The 19,056-nt window shown below is 36.6% G+C and overlaps 2 protein-coding genes across 2 annotated transcripts in view; one reads left to right on the plus strand and one right to left on the minus strand.

Annotated features, from left to right (window-relative positions):
- Positions 1–2,596: 2,596 nt before the first annotated feature.
- On the plus strand, positions 2,597–12,774 carry LOC107549437 (bifunctional purine biosynthesis protein PURH-like). The gene is made up of 15 exons (XM_016230505.1): positions 2,597–2,715; positions 3,170–3,296; positions 3,739–3,882; positions 4,372–4,460; positions 5,160–5,311; positions 8,162–8,318; positions 8,411–8,536; positions 8,660–8,767; positions 8,897–8,982; positions 9,090–9,179; positions 10,131–10,256; positions 10,506–10,598; positions 10,732–10,914; positions 11,125–11,280; positions 11,474–12,774. The coding sequence occupies exons 1-15, from the start codon at positions 2,700–2,702 to the stop codon at positions 11,591–11,593; spliced, it is 1,773 nt and encodes a 590-aa protein (XP_016085991.1). The 5' UTR covers positions 2,597–2,699; the 3' UTR covers positions 11,594–12,774.
- A 268-nt stretch (positions 12,775–13,042) lies between these two features.
- LOC107549419 (fibronectin-like) overlaps positions 13,043–19,056 on the minus strand; it is a 34,974-nt gene continuing 28,960 nt past the window's right edge. The window contains exons 40-46 of the mRNA XM_016230490.1: positions 18,002–18,129; positions 17,747–17,885; positions 17,498–17,659; positions 13,685–13,810; positions 13,497–13,603; positions 13,250–13,338; positions 13,043–13,117 (exon numbers count right to left, since the gene is read on the minus strand). Coding sequence (XP_016085976.1) covers positions 13,267–13,338; positions 13,497–13,603; positions 13,685–13,810; positions 17,498–17,659; positions 17,747–17,885; positions 18,002–18,129 — 734 coding nt within the window. The 3' untranslated portion in view covers positions 13,043–13,117; positions 13,250–13,266. The remainder of the gene's footprint in view (positions 13,118–13,249; positions 13,339–13,496; positions 13,604–13,684; positions 13,811–17,497; positions 17,660–17,746; positions 17,886–18,001; positions 18,130–19,056) is intronic.

Below are 19,056 nucleotides of genomic sequence, written 5' to 3' on the forward strand. Positions count from 1 at the left end.
TGAACTTTTCTTTGAATCTGTAGATAGTCATATATTAAAATAAAACATTGAGCATGCATACAGTACATAAGTTTACAGTATGCAACTAATCCTTAGGTAGGGTGGACTGCAGAGTCAAGTGTCATGGAGGTAGGAAGACACAATGAGAGAGACACACCCTGATACAGATGCTGCCAGTTTCTTAATAATGTGGCTCTAATTAACTATTAATTAACTTAGGATAGGCATTCTATTCCCTTTTTTTCTATTATTACTTGTTTGTATTCATGTGTATTCCAATGTTGAGAGCAGTCAGTGAGAAAATAATTTGCTGTAATATTTAAGTCCTATACTGTGTTCATTAACTAGGATGTTGCTGGAATCAGTACAGCCGGAGACCCCTGGTCTTTCAACACCAGTGCTGTGAGGAAGGATGCTACGGTAGGCCAAGCAGAGACAGGGAGGAGTGTGGTAGAGGTAGGAAAAACCCAACAGACAGACAGTGACAACAAAGAACAACATACTTCCTTTACTTATCACTTATTTCATTTCTGAATGAAACAGCTTCTTTTGAACAAATTGGTGAATGAGCAAATAAAGACAGTCACATGTCGCCACCTACTGGTGTATCAATTTAACCAAAGGAGTAATTGAAAAAATCCCCACCATTAATACACAGACTGTTCTATTATCATTGATATAATAACAGGATATTACTATGTATTATGTTTGTTCATTGAATTGATTGAAACAGATTTGAAAAAAAAGTGAAAAAACAAATAGAAATAGAAGATAAATATGCACAGATAAAGCACTGTTTCTAAGCGAAAAAGTTCAGAACAGTTCTAAACAAATGTGTTGGTGAAAAAAACTTTTTTTTCACTGGAGGAAGCAAAATTATGGATTATGGAATTGAATTTTGGCCAGAAGCGATGGTTTAAAGTTGAAATGCCTTAATGATGGATTTGTTTAAGACATAAGCATAAGACGTTTATTGATAGACTGGGGCCGTGTGGATAACTTGTGGATTATTGTGATGTTTTTATCAGCTGTTTGGACTCTCATTCTGACGGCACCCATTCACTGCATATGATCCATTGGTGAGCAAGCAATGTAATGCTACATTTCTTCAAATATGTTTCAATGAAGGTCTGAGGGTGAGCAAATTTTCAGTAGTTTTTCATTTTTTGGGTGAACTATTCTTGTAAACATCATGCTACCTCAAATATCATGTTAACCTCCTCATATTATTATGCAACAATCAATGTTAGCATGATCAATCCAGAATATTTGACCGTTATGTTAGATATGTAAGTAATGTATGTAATAAGTATCGCTTTTTATTTCTCCTCTTTCCTATTACTTGTTTCGCTTCTGTTTTCGTTTTTATAACCATTTCTTACTATGTGTAAATAAGTTGTTGTTTTTTAGCATGTGTGTTTGGCAGTGTTATTTTTTAGGATTACTGATAAACTACTGTCATTTGATTTGTATTATTTGTATTTGTTATTTATTTTAATTTAGTTCAATTATGTCTGAATGTATTATGTCTATACAGGTCTTTTATTAAGTTTTTAGTTTTATTTAATTTGAGTTATTTTAATACTTCAACAAACTAAATGGAAATTAAATAATATATATATATTGAATTTATAAATGTGTATGTATATATATATATATATGTGTGTGTGTGTGTGTGGTTGTACATACACATATGTAGTTGTTTTTTTGGTGTTTGGCGATCAATCAATCAATCAACCAATCAATATTTTTTACTACACATTATTATCTATGGTGTCATAGTATTATGATAGTATTAGTAGTTGCTGCCATATATTACATAGGAGGAGAGCGGGGTGAGTTGAGCCAGTTTTTAATTACGGTGTCATGGGTTCAACTTAAATATGTACATAAATGTAAGGATGTGGTGCATGCTTGGGAATAATCACTTTGGATGGATGGATGACTTTTCAAAGTTTTGTTAAAAGATACAGTTCACAACTTTGAAGGCATTTGTTTTAATTGTTTAAAAATTTCAGAACAAAATACAGTTCAAACGGAAGAATTTTTTTTATTGTTTATTATTTCAAACACTTAGTGAATTGCTTTTTATTTGACATAAATTGATTTTTTTATATTTTGTTATCAAACATTTTACATTCAGATAGCCTATTTGGTGCCATTATAGGCTGTTACTGTAAAAGCGCTTGATGTTCTGAGTTTTTGGCTCCAAATATTGAGATGAAATCATCATGTCAATCTCATTAAACTGTTCATGCTCTGCTGGATCTCATGAGGACATTCATTTGAAAAGAGCAGGACAAAACAAGGAGCCTGAATGCTTACAAATGATGTAGTGTTCTGAAAACGCAAAGTGTGCATGAGGCGCCATCTATTGGTATGTTTGCAAAGGTAAATATCAACGTAGTTTTTTAATTATTATTCGATTTCACCTAGACTATAATACCATTTTCATCGTACACTTTACGTCTCCTTCTTGTTTTGCGTTTCTGTTTTTGAATAATTATATTGTACATAAAACTAAATAAAACACTCCCTTGTCTCGTTAAAGTAGGAGTGTCATTTGACAGAAAAAAACTACATTTCCCATCATGCATCTACGTGGCTAAAACTATTACATCCACGTGGTTTGATTAACATTGAGCTGTGCACGAGACACTACAGCACAAATCTCAGATTTACTCTGCTTCACCTGCAGCATGGCATCAGAAATAGGTAATCATGTATGTATGTTTGTAATATCATGGTAATGCTTTGTGTTTGTTGGGAGATACAGTGCGCAAAGAATTGTGGATCTTTCACAGACTTTATTGACATTAACATAAAACTTTATAGACAATCTTAACTTTACAAAAGAGTTTGTGTTTGAATCTTATTCTGAAAACGGATCTATGATTTTTGACATTGCCACGATGGTAACACTATAAGCCAATATTTGAACTTTTTGCGGTACCATAGTAATACAGTACTAATGTGTAGTTGTGAGTTTTTTTTTTTGCCAAAGAATTTAATTAAGTACCTGGTCTATCATTAACTAAAGCTAAATTTGTGTAAAAGTGATGCATCATGTGCAGTTGAAGTAAGCCATCCTGCTGCAGTTTTTAAAATGTTAATGCATTTTCTTGTGCTTGCACAGGTTATGATTGACCAATTGATTATCTTTTTTCAGCATTGCTGAGTGTTTCGGATAAAACCGGACTGGTGGAGTTTGCCAGGCGACTGATATCAGTGGGTCTGTCATTAGTGGCATCAGGTGGCACCGCCAAAACTCTCCGAGATGCTGGACTCACTGTCAGGTCACATTTTTTTTGTTACTGTAATTTAAATTTATTCATAGTTGCTGTGATTTGTTTGAAACTAAAGCAATACAAAATATTTCAGGTAGCCTATAACATTGACTTAAAGCTGTAGTTGATGTAGAAATCATTATCTACTTAACCTCCTCACTTCAAATAATGTTTGTTGTCTGATTTCATATATATACAGTGGGTATGGAAAGTATTCAGACCCCCTTAAATTTTTCACTCTTTGTTATATTGCAGCCATTTGCTAAAATCATTGAAGTAATTTTTTTTTCCTCATTAATGTACACACAGCACCCCATATTGACAGAAAAACACAGAATTGTTGACATTTTTGCAGATTTATTAAAAAAGAAAAACTGAAATATCTTTAAGAAGGTCTGAATACTTTCCGTACCCACTGTGTATATATATAACCTTTATTTTTTTCATATAGGGATGTGTCCGATCTCACTGGATTCCCTGAAATGCTTGCAGGGAGAGTTAAGACCCTTCATCCTGCTGTCCACGGTGGCATTTTGGCCAGACAAACTCCCTCTGATAAGGCTGATATGGAAAAACTAGGGTTTAGTCTCGTCAGGTAACACTGTTCAGCAAGAAAATAAAATTCAAATTCTATCTGTGTTAGAGTGATAATACTATGGGACTTGTTTTGCAAGTTCTGCTTTATTGATTTTAAATTTAGGTCATGCTATTTCATGAATGATTGTCATGTGACACAAGTACAGTTATAGTCAGGTTTAGTGGTGCCAACATGCTTTCCATTGGCTTTTTGTAAGAAGTCGAGACTCCGCTTTGGTAATCTAATCACTGATAATTCACATAGTGCCGCCGTGGTGTGACACAAACTTGTGATCTTCCATACTGGCTCTCAGCCATTTAGAGTTTTTTTGATTGGCTAACATGGTCATGATCACTGTGAACTAAGTATGGGTAGTAATTATGCAGTAATGACATGCTAGACGTGTAGTCTACATATTTTTGTTAATTGTAGCCACTAGCCAGTAATTTTTTTTCTTTTTCTTTTTCAGTAGCACTTTCATATTTATTTCAACTTGTGTTTTTCAAGAGTGGTCGTGTGTAACCTTTACCCTTTTGTGAAGACTGTTGTATCCCCGAATGTGACTGTGGAAGACGCTGTCGAGCAGATTGACATCGGTCAGTACACTGTTGATGGTTCACAGGGTTTTGATTAAAGAGCTCAGAATTCACCCCTTGTTTAATATAACTTGGAATCAACAATGTTTTTGTATGTTTAAGAAATGTAATAATTTCTATAGAGGCAAACTTTTATATGCGCTTTAGAGAGAACATTATTAGCAAGATTATAAAGTGCAAGAGTTAGCAAAACTATATTTTGCAGAGAAAAAAAATAAGCCTTTTTTCATACCAATAAATCACATTTTCCTTTCTTTAATATTCATTTTTACATGGAATAATACATTTATACGTCAGTCTATGGCAGAGTTTTTTTAGTATAATGTTATATTATAGAATACTATTTAGTATGCTATTAAGTACTATCATATTATTTATTTGAAAAAAAAAATTTTGGGGGTCGTTTTTGGGCAGAATTTGTAAAAATGCTTTAAAAAAATAATAATAATGTATTGGTATATGTTTATATCTTGATGAAACCTATACAAAATATTGAAATTTTCTATATTCAGTAAAGCACATTTAGATTTTTAATTAATTTTAATCAAATACATTTAATCAATATAACTACTTTATTTGTGTTAATGTTGTATTGTTGTAGTTACATCCCAGAATATATCTTTGATTTATGGTGGAAGTGGGAACATGTGAGATTTTCTCTAACTAAAATCTCACCACTAATCCCTCAATCTTATTTAGGTGGGGTTACTCTTCTTCGAGCTGCAGCTAAGAATCACGCCAGAGTCACTGTAGTCTGCGATCCATCTGACTACGATGTTGTTGCAAAGGAAATGGAATCCTCCGACAACCGTGATAGCACAATGGGAACGCGCAAAACTCTTGCGCTCAAGGTAACCATGACAGTCCTATCTGAGATGAGATTTGGTTAAGCTTTGACGACCCACTGACCTTTGTGCGCATCCAAAAATCTGTGAACATCATCTAATGTGACCTGAACACAGTGAACTCTGGAGGAGGATTTTCACCACTAATAAAATTAATGATGCAGAACAGATGAATTTTAATGTAATACTGACCCATAATATAGACTTATTTACATATGGTGAAATATACTTATATATTATTAAATAAATGATATATAATACAGTGTAATACATGTGTATGTGTGTATATATATCTATATATATATATGTGTGTGTATATATACTACATTACAATTATAAATGAATTAGACCATGTTTAGATGCAAAGCAGACACATGGGCTACGTTACTGAATAGCTAATATTCAGAATTTTGTGGTAAATCATGATCAGACATGCACAAAGGTTTGCCATTACCATTGAGCAATAGGCTTGCTCATATCCGTTTCATGCTTTCAGCCCTTTTACCTGAAATAATCAGTCAACATGGCCTATTAGTCAAAATCCGCTTAATCAAATCTAATGTTTTAGATGACCGAGGAGTTCACTGCTGGGGCGTTTTTGGCCTCACAGTTTAATTAGCAGGGGCACTTTCGTCACTTTGGGAGTCTTTTTGCTCCGGTTAAGTTCTGACTCATTGACTTCTCATGTTTACCTGCACTGATAACCCTTAAAATAAACAATACAGCTGTTAGATCAAATGTTTCTGCTGTTGCTACAGCATGTTTTTGATCCGATTGGGTTTCAGATGTTTACTGAAGATGCTATGCAGATGTTTGCTGAAGTTCAAGCTAGAGGTCTTCTTGGGTCCTAAAATCTGTACCAGACCCGAATCACTTCTTGACCGAACCCAACGTGCATTAATTATAATTTTTTTTTTTTTTTACAAATAAATACCCAACCTGAGACAGACCCGATGAAATTAGACCAGAGTCTGACCCGACTGCATTTATTTTCGAACCCGTCTGGACCCGAATGTAAACGGCATTGATGTGTACACAGTCTGCAGCTCCGCAGTCAGTAAAGAAAAATCCCAGTGTCCTGCTGACTGATTAGGCCGCTTCTCCATTACTTTGATTTATTTAACATTTATTTAATTTAGTATTACTTTATATTATTGCCTGCCTGATGGATACAAGTTATTTCTGAGCTCGGCTTTCAATTGTGACCAGTGGATTGGAAAAATAAACATGATTGCTCGATAAAAATTAAATCGATAGCCTAATAAATCATGGATTCGCTAGTGTTGTCTGCTCTGCAATGCTATTTACCTCATCTCTGCCGAAGGGATTCTGCACACAAAAAAGAAAAGCCCTGCCCTACATGAACGTGCACCATAATGAAGCAAGTGGCTTTTCCTGATGGATCTCAATCTATAAGATGGATTTCTGTGTGCGAGGTTACAAATGTATGTTCCTTTTTTTCTACATCCGTTTCTCAAAAATGCACTTAACACCAATGCACAAGTACGTTAAAGGGATCGTGTCTTATCGGGTCCATTTGGAAAAAGCCCATTTATTTAAATTACCCGAGACTGAACTGAACCCAAACCCGACCCGTGTCCGAGGCACTCGTCAAAGTTTTGTCTCGGGTCGGACCTCAGGTTTTCAGATTCAAGTGGACCCATGAAGATCTCTAGTTTAAGCCTAAAATGTTATCATGTTTGTTGATTTTTGTTTTCCACCTGTGAGGGGAAAAAAAGAAAAAAGTGTCTGATCAGTTTTTGTTCTTAATGAGCTTTGAGCTGTGCTGACATTTGTTTGGTTATTACTTTTGCTGTATTTTAAGAATTATCCATTTTGTGTTGTAGTGTTTTTTTCTATTATTTTTTTTTAATCTGTTTATTTAACTAGTGATATGCCTATAAATCTGCCACACACACACACACACACACACATGCGCATACATTGGGAATGACATCACTGAGGAATGAAAGTATTAAAAAACAAACAAACCGAAAACTTAGTCACTGCAGACGTTATAACTAATGTTGGGGAGTAAATAATTACATGTAACAGCATTATGTAATTTAACTACAAAATAAATTTAGTTACTATCCAAAGTGACTTACAAATAAGAAAAAGTAATTAAAACTAAAAGCTAAAAGCTTTTAAGAAAATAAAAAAAATTAAATAAAAATGACAAATGCATACAACATTTCAAAACTAAAACATTTAAATGAAAACAAAAAAATAAAGCTAAAAACAATTCAAACATACACAAATAAGAAAAAGTAATTAAAACTAAAAGCTAAAAGCTTTTAAGAAAATAAAAAAAATTAAATAAAAATGACAAATGCATACAACATTTCAAAACTAAAACATTTAAATGAAAACAAAAAAATAAAGCTAAAAACATTTCAAAAATATGAAAAGAACAAAAGGTATGAGTATAAGAATGATTCTAACATCTAAGCCAAACACCAAAAAACAACTACATATGTGTATGTACAGCCACACATATGCATGCACATATATATAAATATATATATTACACTTTAAATAGGGTAATCTGTAACCTATTACTTTTTCAAAGGAACCTTCCTAACACTGGTTATAACAGTAGTGTATACTTGGATTGGATATAATTAATAATTATTTTGTTAATATTAGCGGTTATGTATGTAATTGTATGTTTCGTCTGCTGTCATTAAATTATTGCAACATATACAAATATGTATCTGTATTTTATTAGCCACATTTCTCTTTAGACATTTGTATCAATCCTTGATAAACTTACAGTTGGCTTAGGGGTTTCTAATTTGATTCCCCAGTTTCAGTTCTTGAAATATAACTACTTGTTTACTTGTAATATCTCAGGCCTTCACACATACTGCTCAGTACGACGAGGCCATTTCTGATTACTTCAGACGTGAAGACAGTCGAGGAATTTCCCAGCTGCCCTTGCGGTATGGCATGAACCCCCATCAGGCACCTGCTCAGCTCTACACTTTACGCCCAGCACTTCCACTTACTGGTATATATGATCACATTTGCTGCTACCAGATCAGTATTTAATCACAAAAGATAGAATACTAATATTCCACTACAATTCTGACTCCATCTCAGTGCTGAATGGATCTCCAGGATTCATTAACCTGTGTGATGCTCTGAACGCCTGGCAGCTGGTGAGAGAGTTAAAGAAAGCTCTTGGGTTGCCAGCCGCCTCTTCATTTAAACACGTCAGCCCTGCAGGTATGAACACAAACTTGCTTCCCAGATGCCAGTAAAGCTCACGTCTTTCTTGTAGAGTTTCAGAAAAGGGCTTGGACTTTTTTAAGACAGACATTTGAAACAAATGTTCACCTTTCACCACAGGAGCTGCAGTGGGCATCCCTTTGAGCGAAGATGAGGCCAAGGTGTGTATGGTGAATGACATGCGCCAGGATCTCACCCCTCTCGCCACTGCATACGCCAGAGCCAGAGGTGAAACTTCTCTGCGTGCATCTTCACTTTTTCACCAAGAATACATTTTCAGGCATTAATCTCACAAGGTGGATGTGTAGTTTTTCCATGTTTAAGCCTAAAGTATGGAAAAATCTGAAAATATTGTAGGTTCTGACAGGATGTCCTCTTTTGGAGACTTCATTGCTTTGTCTGATGTTTGTGACGTCCCCACTGCCAAGATTATCTCCAGAGAGGTGTGTGATTAACTTTTTCTTTCATCACATCTAAGAGTTCATATTCTCTCAAAGCATTAGCCCCTTATTTTGTACAATTTATACAAAACTTTGCCCAATGTTTTTAGGTGTCGGATGGTATTGTTGCTCCTGGTTATGATGAAGAAGCTCTGCGAATTCTCTCCAAAAAGAAGAATGGAAACTATTGTGTCCTTCGGGTAAACCATGCTTGTTTGTTGATTTAAAGACAAAGAAGAATAGTTATTTGACTAAGTTTGCTCCACCGTTTCCTGTTCCATTCACTTTGTTTAAAACAGCCCTTACTAAAAATAATTTATATATTTTTGTTGGTTATGCTGTACCACGGTATTGTGATAATACATGTGACCCTGGATCACAAAACCAGTCTTAAGTCACTGGGGTATTTTTGTAGCAATAGCCAAAAATACATTGTATGGGTCAAAATAGATTTTTCTTTTATGCCAAAAATTATTAGGATATTAAGTAAAGATCATATTCCATGAAGATATTTTGTATATTTCCTACTGTAAATATATTAAAACTTAATTTTTGATTAGTAATATGCATTGCTAAGAACTTCATTTTGAAATCTTTAAAGATTATTTTTTTCAATATTTAGATTTTGTTGCACCCTCAGATTCCAGATTTTACATAGTTGTATCTCTGCAAAATATTGTCCTATCCCAACAAACCATACATCAATGGAAAGCTTATTTGTTTAGCTTTCAGATGTATAAATCTCAATTTGACCCTTATGACTGGTTCTGTGGTCCAGGGTCACACGTTTGGGGTCGGTAAGATTATTATAATTTTTTTGATATTCTTAATAGTCATTAGGACTGCATTTATTTGACCATAAAACAGTAATATAGTGGATATGTAATTTATTACTGTGATGCAAACTGAATTTTCAGCATCATTACTCCAGTCTTCAGTGTCACATGATCCAATTTTTTTTTATTTAATTTTATTAAATGAACAGCATTTGTTTGAAATATATATATTAATGTAAAAACACTTTAGTGTCACCTTATTAATATTTTTCAGAAAAAAAAAACTTACTGAACCCAAACTTTTGAACAGTACTTCAAAGAATGCTCCAAAAGCCCATGTGCTTCTGAGCCTTCATAATGTATGTCCTGTTTTAGATGGATCCTGAGTATGAACCTGATGAAGAGGAGGTGAGGGTGCTGTTTGGTTTGCATCTCAAACAGAAGAGGAATGGAGCTCTCATTGATAAAGAGCTCTTCAGCAACATTGTGTCAAAGGGCAAGGTGAGAAACGCCATTACTTTTATGTTTATGTAAGTTCTGATTTTAATCAGGCATATTGTTCAGTGCTTTTTTTGGGGGGTTTTTGGGGGATGTGAATTGTGAAACGATATTCTGTAGTTAATGTAGGGCACATTATTTTATCTATTGCAATTTGATTGGGCTGTGGGAAAAGGGCAATGATATTATTGTTAATATATAAAGAAATGTATTTTTAATACAGATTGTTTTTTTCTTGTGGTCTTATTAAAGCTTTCTGAGAGTGCCCTGCGAGATCTCATTGTAGCCAATATCGCTGTGAAGTACACTCAGTCCAACTCTGTGTGTTATGCAAAAGATGGTCAGGTAACCAAAACTTTAAAAGCAAAAAGGTTTTAAAAATAAAAATTTTATTGTCAAAATATATAAATTTTTGAAAATTAATTAAACGTAACTTCATACATTTGTGTGTGTGTGTGTGTGTGTGTGTGCTTGTTAGGTGATTGGCATCGGCGCTGGCCAGCAGTCTCGTATCCACTGCACCCGGCTGGCAGGAGATAAGGCCGATAACTGGTGGCTCAGGCACCATCCACGAGTGCTCAACATGAAATTCCACAGTGGAATTAAACGTGCAGAGATGGCTAATGCCATTGATCAGTATGTCAGTGGAACAGTTGGAGAGGTATTGTATCCAAAAGTTGGTTATTTGTACTAGTCATAGAGGGATATATTGGCCAGCCTAATTACCTTGAAAATATTTATTATAAACCTTGTCAGTCAAATCTTACAATCAATCAAATCTGAGAAGTATTTTTATGTATCACAATGTTTTTGTAGATTGCTGGGAGGTGGAGTTTTTCCTGATGATATTGAATATTTGTTTGTACATCAGGGCCCAGATAAAGAGGTTTGGAAGGGTCTGTTTGAAGAAGTTCCTGAGACTCTGTCAGAGGTTGAGAAGAAGAACTGGATCAGTTCTCTGCAGGCTGTGGCCCTCAGTTCTGATGCTTTCTTCCCCTTCCGGGACAATGTTGACCGCGCCAAACGGGTAAACACCCTCTCCTAGTGTTACTAAGATTAAGTCATTATCCTTGCTGTTTTATGCACCCTTGTATACATCTTGCAATATAACAAGTTGCTTGTTGCTATATTATACCATCTTAAAAATACACCCAAGTATGTATATGAATGATGTAGGAGTGACTGTGATGAAGTGATGTTCTATCTTTGTATGGTTTTAGAGCGGTGTGGAGTATATTGCTGCCCCCTCTGGCTCTACCGCGGATGAGGTGGTCATCAACGCCTGCAATGAGCTGGGAATCACCCTGGTGCACACCAAAATCCGTCTCTTCCATCACTGAAAAGCACTACAAAACATCCATTTGAATACAGATATCTAGCTAGGTTCACTGTTACAAACGTTTAGGGTTCCTTTCTCTTTAGATGTACATCTTTTACTGTAAAACTGAGTTACTACCAATGTTTCATAACCTTGCATTATAGCTAGCCTGTCCATTTTTACATGAACTCGTTTATTCAAATTTTGCAAAATTTCTCTTTTTACTCAAATCCTAAAGCCAACAGCAAAGTGAAATTTGTTGCTAAATAGTTAGGAACATTCTTCATACATAGCTTCTAAAATACTGATAATCTCCAAATAAGATGATCCACTTCTGTTAATTTAATATATTTTTCTTTGCTTAATCTGTGCCATGCCGTACTTGTTGGTAACTGCTGCTCGAAACATTTTCAATGTGAAATTGCCTCCATACACTTCCTGATGCATTCCATTGTGCTGCCTTTAGTGTCCATGAGCATTCCAAAAATAAAAACACAAAGTATGATAGTTTGTCATAGATTCCATCAAGGGTTTATTTGCATTTATTGACATGTCTTGTTTTTTGCAAGGTTTGTTTACTTTAGAACCTAGTTCCAAAATGATTGCTTTTAGTAAAATTTTATAAATGCAATTTGTCATGAATACTGCAATGTATCAAAAAATGGATTTAACAGTAGTGAAAACTGGTGTAGACAGTAAAACAATGACAGATAAATGAGACAAACATCATTCTATACAATCCAAACACTTCTGAATGAAGGGGATAAATAGTCAAAGAATTTAGAAAATTTAAATTAGTATCAATCTAAAAATAGTGCTGACTCTAGTCTAAATAATGAGCCATGTAAAAAAAAAAAAAAAGCCTTTTTGTATAAAAGACAAATTAAGACTTGGTTTTTGGTACTTCAGTGTACCCCCAGTGGTGCTCTAACATTCTTATAAAACAGTGCTTATGTTTACTACGTTCTCATATTTGCCCAATATCAATTTATAAAGACTTAAAGATTTATGAAATCCTCTGACAATAATGGTAAGGTAGTTTTTATAAATTTAATTCAATTGGAAAGCTGCAGAGAAAGTGAACTTTCCTGTTATAGTTTTGGTATCAACAAATAGACAAACAGTTTTAACTGCATTGGGAATTATCTTCATTTAATATTGCAAGAAGTTGTTTAATTGATGTATATAGCACACTACCAAACAAAAAAAGTTAAATCTAATCAAATTCCTCAACCAAACAATAGCCAATCACAGGCTGTAAATGAATCCAGCTGTTGCTATGGCATCACAACAGCAGCTGTAAAGCAGCAGCTGGATGGCAGTGGAGATGTAGTAACAAACAGGGAGGTTTTAAGGCAGTATGTGAATAGTACATTCTCGTATAACATCACATCTTTATTACATGTCCCAAGTAAAATGTTGCATAAAGGAGGCAGAATGTCATGGTGCAGTTCGGTCAGAAATGGTTTTACTCTTGGGTTTTGGCATTGGCCACAGCATCTACAAGAAGCTCAGGTCGGAGACATTCGATGGGGCATTGAATGTTCTGGAAGAACAAAGGGGAATATGTCATACAAAGGAAACCAGAAATATTTATCTGCATACATTCAAATATATGTGAAACGTATCAATGCATTTGTCAATGCACATCTGCCAAAAATATAACCGCTATACTCACCACCCTGTGGCCGATGTTTAAGCGACGGGCTTCAGCAGGTCAGAGCCTATCTCGGCACCAGGCCTTCTGCAATTCTCACAGCGCCAACCCTGAGAAGCAGCACATACACAATGCATTCCAACCGTACCCAAGCATGTGAATTTGAAACACCCTCTCTGAATCTCATTTTAGTTCAAGTGTTTAAAAAAAATACCTTATCTTACCGTTTTGAATTTTTTGTTCTATAATTTGTAAGTTCTGTTCTTACCTGCTGTCCTCCATAGCATGTGCATTTGCAAATGGCCCCCAAGTATTCTTTCTGCCACTGGTTTCCGACCTGGTACATCTTTCCGTCATCGTAACATATGGACTCATCTATAACGAAATGCAAGAATTCTAATTCCACTGATTGGAAGAAACTTAACTACATAGTGTCTGTTGAGAGGAAGCACTTACGTGGTTCACACTTGAACTCTCCTTTGCCATTGCCCAGGCAAGTGCAGCTTATCAAGTGACCATTTTCTACCCGTCGCTCCCACTTTTCACCAATGCGGTAGTTATTTCCATTGTCGTGACACCATTCTGCGTAAAAAATGGTATTTAGAGTGGACACACTCATACAGAATACAGGATCATCTTTATGGTGCCCAATCCTGTTCCTGGAGATCTACCATCCTGCAAAGTTCAGCTCCAACCCTGATTCAATCCACACCTAAACAAGCTGTAAACAATTACAGACAGCTGTGTTGGTGCAGGGAACTTAAATCGGCAGGTAGGTAGTGGGGCTGAATCCGAAATCACCCCATACCCTCATTCACTATTTCCTACATTAGGCAACTAATACAGTTCACTTGAAGGAGTAAATGAAAACGAGTGAATTCGGACACAGTGCCCCAGAAGGACTGCCGCTTTTGCATAGTTTGTGTTTACTGTTTAATAATCATTTGAAACTGGCAAATTGGCAGCTCCAGTAGTAAGATGAAAGTATTTATCTTGAACTTTGTCATTGAAACTATGTATAAAACCTAATTAAACAATTTAATAATCAATTTACAATAAATTTTTTACCAGTGTTGTATTATGCTGTACGCCGTGGATGAGGGCTTTGTAAAATGAATGGATGGATGATTCAGCTGTGGTTGCCATCTTCTGGCGAGATGTGGCAATTAATTCGCTGCGTGACTCTCACAGTGCATTATGGGTATTCTCTAGCTGTTGCGCATACATCAGTTGCACACTTGTTATTGCTGTGGGATTTAATAAGTGAACTCAATAATGTAAGGTTTCAGATACCACTAAAAATGGCTGTCCTTTCAAATAGTTTCCTATTTAAGGGTATAGGGGACGGTTTCTGACACCGGGTGGGTATAGAAAAGAATCACCCAACTTTAAAATAATCACATTTTGCTGCTTTTCAGCCTGTAATGAAGACGGACACAGTTTTTGTTTTAAAGGGGTCATATGATGCGATTAAAATTTTTCCTTTCTCTTTGGAATGTTTCAAGCTCTTGGTGCATAAAGAAAATCTGTAAAGTTGCAAAGACTAAAGTCTCAAATCCAAAGAGATATTCTTTATAAAAGAGTCAGCCACACCTACCTAAAACGGCTCGTTCTAACACGCCCCCACATATCTACCTCACTATGTGGGAAGATTTGCATAACGCCGGCAACGCAACGCGTAAAAAGACAATATAAGTCATTAGAATCAGTAATTATGTACCCACTGGATGCAACAAATGCCTCGTTTGTAATGGTTTTAATGTTTTTGTGTTGTCGCTCCGGCCGGGACACGGCATCAACAGTATGGTGAGGGGCTTAACATTTCCGTCTCGCGCTTGAGGTATTCGGCCAATCACAACGCACTGGGTAGCTGGCCAATCACAGCACACCTCGCTTTTTCAGACCGATGAGCTTTGTAAAAATCGACGCGTTTCAAAAAGGCGGGGCATAGAGGAGAAACAATAATGTACAGTATGTGGAAAATAATGTGTTTTTTAACTTTAAACCGCATGAACATTTCATTACACCAAATACACAAAATAATGTTCTTTTTAGCAGCATCATATGACCCCTTTAACCAACTGTATTTACTCAGTACAACTTATAATTCAAGTTAAAGATATAACACCGACGTCAGAACAAAAATAAAAAACATAAAAAAAACAATCACTGAGTTGGAAAAAGGATCACCCCCTAATAAAAATTACTTGTAAACTGAAGGTGATTAGGTGTAGCTAATCACCTTCTCAATGGCACACAAAGCCATTTGACTTTCAACTGTGATCAGCTGTGGTCATTTTTATTAGAAGCATGAAAAGAGCTTTCCTGGAGCATTTCAGTCCTTGGTAGTGCAACTGAAGCAAACAATCAAGTATGGGTGGCAAGGTATCGTCAAAAGATATCTGAGGTAAAGTTGTGGACAGGCACAAGTCAGGAGATGGATACAAAAAAAAATGTCAAAGGCTTTATCAATGCCTAGAAGCACAGTGAAGTCTATTATTAAGAAGTGGAAGGTATTTGGTACAACACAGAACCTCCCTGGATCAGGACGTCGCTCCAAACTTGAGGAAACTGTTCAGAGAGGTTACCAAGAGGCCTACAGCAATAAGCAGCTGCAGGAATTTATGACAAAGAGTGGTCATTGTGTGCATGTGACAACATCACAAATTCTCCACAAATGTGGCTTGTATGGGAGGGTTGCAAGAAAAAAGATACTCCTCAAGGAAGGCCACATGCAGTCACGACGCACTTAGAAGATTCTGAGGCAGATGAGACTAAAATTGAATTATTTGGCCTCAACACCAAACAATATGTCTGGTGGAAATCCATCCAAATAATACCATTCCTACAATAAAGCATGGAGGTGGTAATATCCTGTTATGGGATGGGGCAAAATACCGTCAAATTCTTGAGGATAATCTGCTGCCCTCTGCCAGAAATTTGTCAATGGGAAGAAGGTTTATCTTCCAACATGACAATGACCCAAAGCACACAGCAAAACTGACCACCCAGTGGTTAAAGGAGAATGTCCTTGCATGGCCTAGTCGGAGCCCATACTTAAACCCCATTGAAAATCTGTGGAAGACTGCAGTCCACAAACGGTTACCATCAAATTTAACCCTTAAATGCATGAATGTTTCACCAATCATTATTACATATTCGGATATTTAGCGACCCGGACCTATATATCCAGCACGGATGGATCTCTAACTGCTGCAATAGCAAAAAACTATCTTGATATTTTAAGAACAATTACAAAAGAATAAAATAAAGCATATTTCGTTACCTTTTGAAACTTAAAAGGGCTCAATTTGAGCAGATTATTTTACCATCGCTGTCATCGTCAGAGCGCACTTACACAGTACATTCAGCATCTGCCTCATATTCACGATCTTAGCCATATTCTCAAAACTATCGTTTTCAATGACTTCATATTCAATATTTTGATAACTGGCAGCTTATTCACCACATCCAGCATCAAATGACAGTGACATTTATATTTCATTGCGTATAGTAATTGCTCTGCAGTAAAGCCATTCAAATCAGTTACATTTTTGCTGATGATATTCGTTTGTTTTATGCCTGCGGTAATTATGAGTGAAACTTCACGTCATCATTGTATCAAACAGTGCCACCTTAAGGAAAAAAAGATGCATTGCACATATTGAGTCATCAGATATGTAAATATAGTTGTGCAGGAAAAAATACTTACACATTTACATACCTCGGGTCTCTAGCGACCCTATAAACTTTTTACAAAAAATGTATCTGAAAACTGGCATTCTTTTATATTTTACAACTTTTTTTCTTGTTATATTGTTTGTAATTAATAGATTGAGGAATACAAAGAAAGTTGATGTCTAACTTTAAAATGAAGGAGGGAGAGGGTAGAGAATGATGTCCCGGGTCCCGAGTCTAGATGTGCAAAGTTAGTAGAGACACATCCCAACAGACTAAAGGTTGTAATTAAAGCAAAAGGTGGTTCAACAAAATACTGACACAAGGGGGTGATCCTTTTTCCAACTGAGTGATTCTGTTTCTTTTTTTTCTGACATGTTGGAGTTATATATTTCACTTGGATGTTATAAGTTGCACTGAGTAAATACAGCTGGATAAAACAAAAAGTGTGTCCGTCGTCATTTCAGGCTTCAAAGCAACAAAATTTTATTATTTTAAAGGGGGGTCATTCTTTTCTATACCCACTGTACATGAAGAGGAATATCTACAGGATAAATCCACCATTTGATCTTCAAGTGTGAAGTTACTCACTGGAAGAGTCACATCTGAAATGTCCACTTCCCAAGCCAAGACATTTGCACCAGAGTTTGAAGCCAGTGTCAGACATACGCTCCCATTCCTGTCCGACATCATGGTAAGTTGCTGTGAAGGTGTCATAACATGAGTCCTTGCTAGATGAAACATCTCCTGGAACTGTTGATTTTAACAGGAACAAAATAAAGAAACAATAAGACAAGCATCATTAGCATTTGCATTTTTGAGCTTTCATTGATCCTTGACCTGTGTTTCCAGCGGTGATCATTTCCTCCAAAATTTTGTGTTTGAGGGCTCCCTTCAAGGCCTCCACAATGACATTATAAGAGGCACCAGAGGTGAGACCAATCAGGGTTGCACTTGTGGATGATCCTGGGACATGCATCTGCAAAAATAGAAAGGGTGAATCTGAAAATAAGCTTAAGGTGATAAAGGAAGTTTTGGGTAATTTTTCTTTTTCGTTCATCTAAAATTTTCTGTAAATCCTTCCAAGGTCCTCACCTGAAACATCTTCTCATCTGGATGGGTAATGGGCTGACAGGACACCAGGTAACCAGAACTCTGCTGGTAGGGCTGCCATGAGATGGTGGTTTGGGTTTGGGCCTCTTGTGGTCTTCCAGTCTTGTCTTCTGGAAAATCAAAAGGATGGCCGTTGCCAGGCCTCTCACTAACCTGAATAATTTGAGGCACACGGCCCCCATCGGGTCCCACCATGGGGATGTAGACTAGGGCCTCCCCAACTTGAGGCACATAAGGCTGGGGTCGGGGTTGGTTAGGTTGAGGGACTGGTTGACGATGTTGAGGCTGGTAGCCTCTGTTGGGTTGATTGATACTCCACATGCTGCCCATGTGCATCAGATGAGTCATGCCCAGTGGGACCCACTACATGAACCCTGTTGTCAGGCTCAGGCACATCCAGCTTGTCTGGGCCACCATGATGGGGCAGACTGGGCAGATCGGAGGTCAGCTCTGGGCGGAAAAGGCAGCCACAGTTGCATCTACCAGCCAGTAAGTTACTAAAGATTCAGTCAAGTAATGATCGTACAGTACTTGCTGATATCTTTTTAAAGGGAAGTGGATCCAAGAATTTTCTCAAAATTCACCAATGTTTTACAATTAAACATGAAGGAGGATGTGCATTATATAGTTATACCAGCTGATTTATGGCGCTTTTCCACTGCGTGGTACAACTCAGCATGGCTCAGTATGGCACGGCACGGCTCGGCTCGGCTCGGTTTGATTTCCACTGCAGTATACTCCACATGCTGCCCATGTGCATCAGATGAGTCATGCCCAGTGGGACCCACTACATGAACCCTGTTGTCAGGCTCAGGCACATCCAGCTTGTCTGGGCCACCATGATGGGGCAGACTGGGCAGATCGGAGGTCAGCTCTGGGCGGAAAAGGCAGCCACAGTTGCATCTACCAGCCAGTAAGTTACTAAAGATTCAGTCAAGTAATGATCGTACAGTACTTGCTGATATCTTTTTAAAGGGAAGTGGATCCAAGAATTTTCTCAAAATTCACCAATGTTTTACAATTAAACATGAAGGAGG

This window comes from Sinocyclocheilus grahami, unplaced genomic scaffold (assembly GCF_001515645.1).
Source record: "Sinocyclocheilus grahami isolate Dianchi unplaced genomic scaffold, SAMN03320097.WGS_v1.1 scaffold372.1, whole genome shotgun sequence".
Lineage (NCBI taxonomy): Eukaryota > Metazoa > Chordata > Actinopteri > Cypriniformes > Cyprinidae > Sinocyclocheilus > Sinocyclocheilus grahami.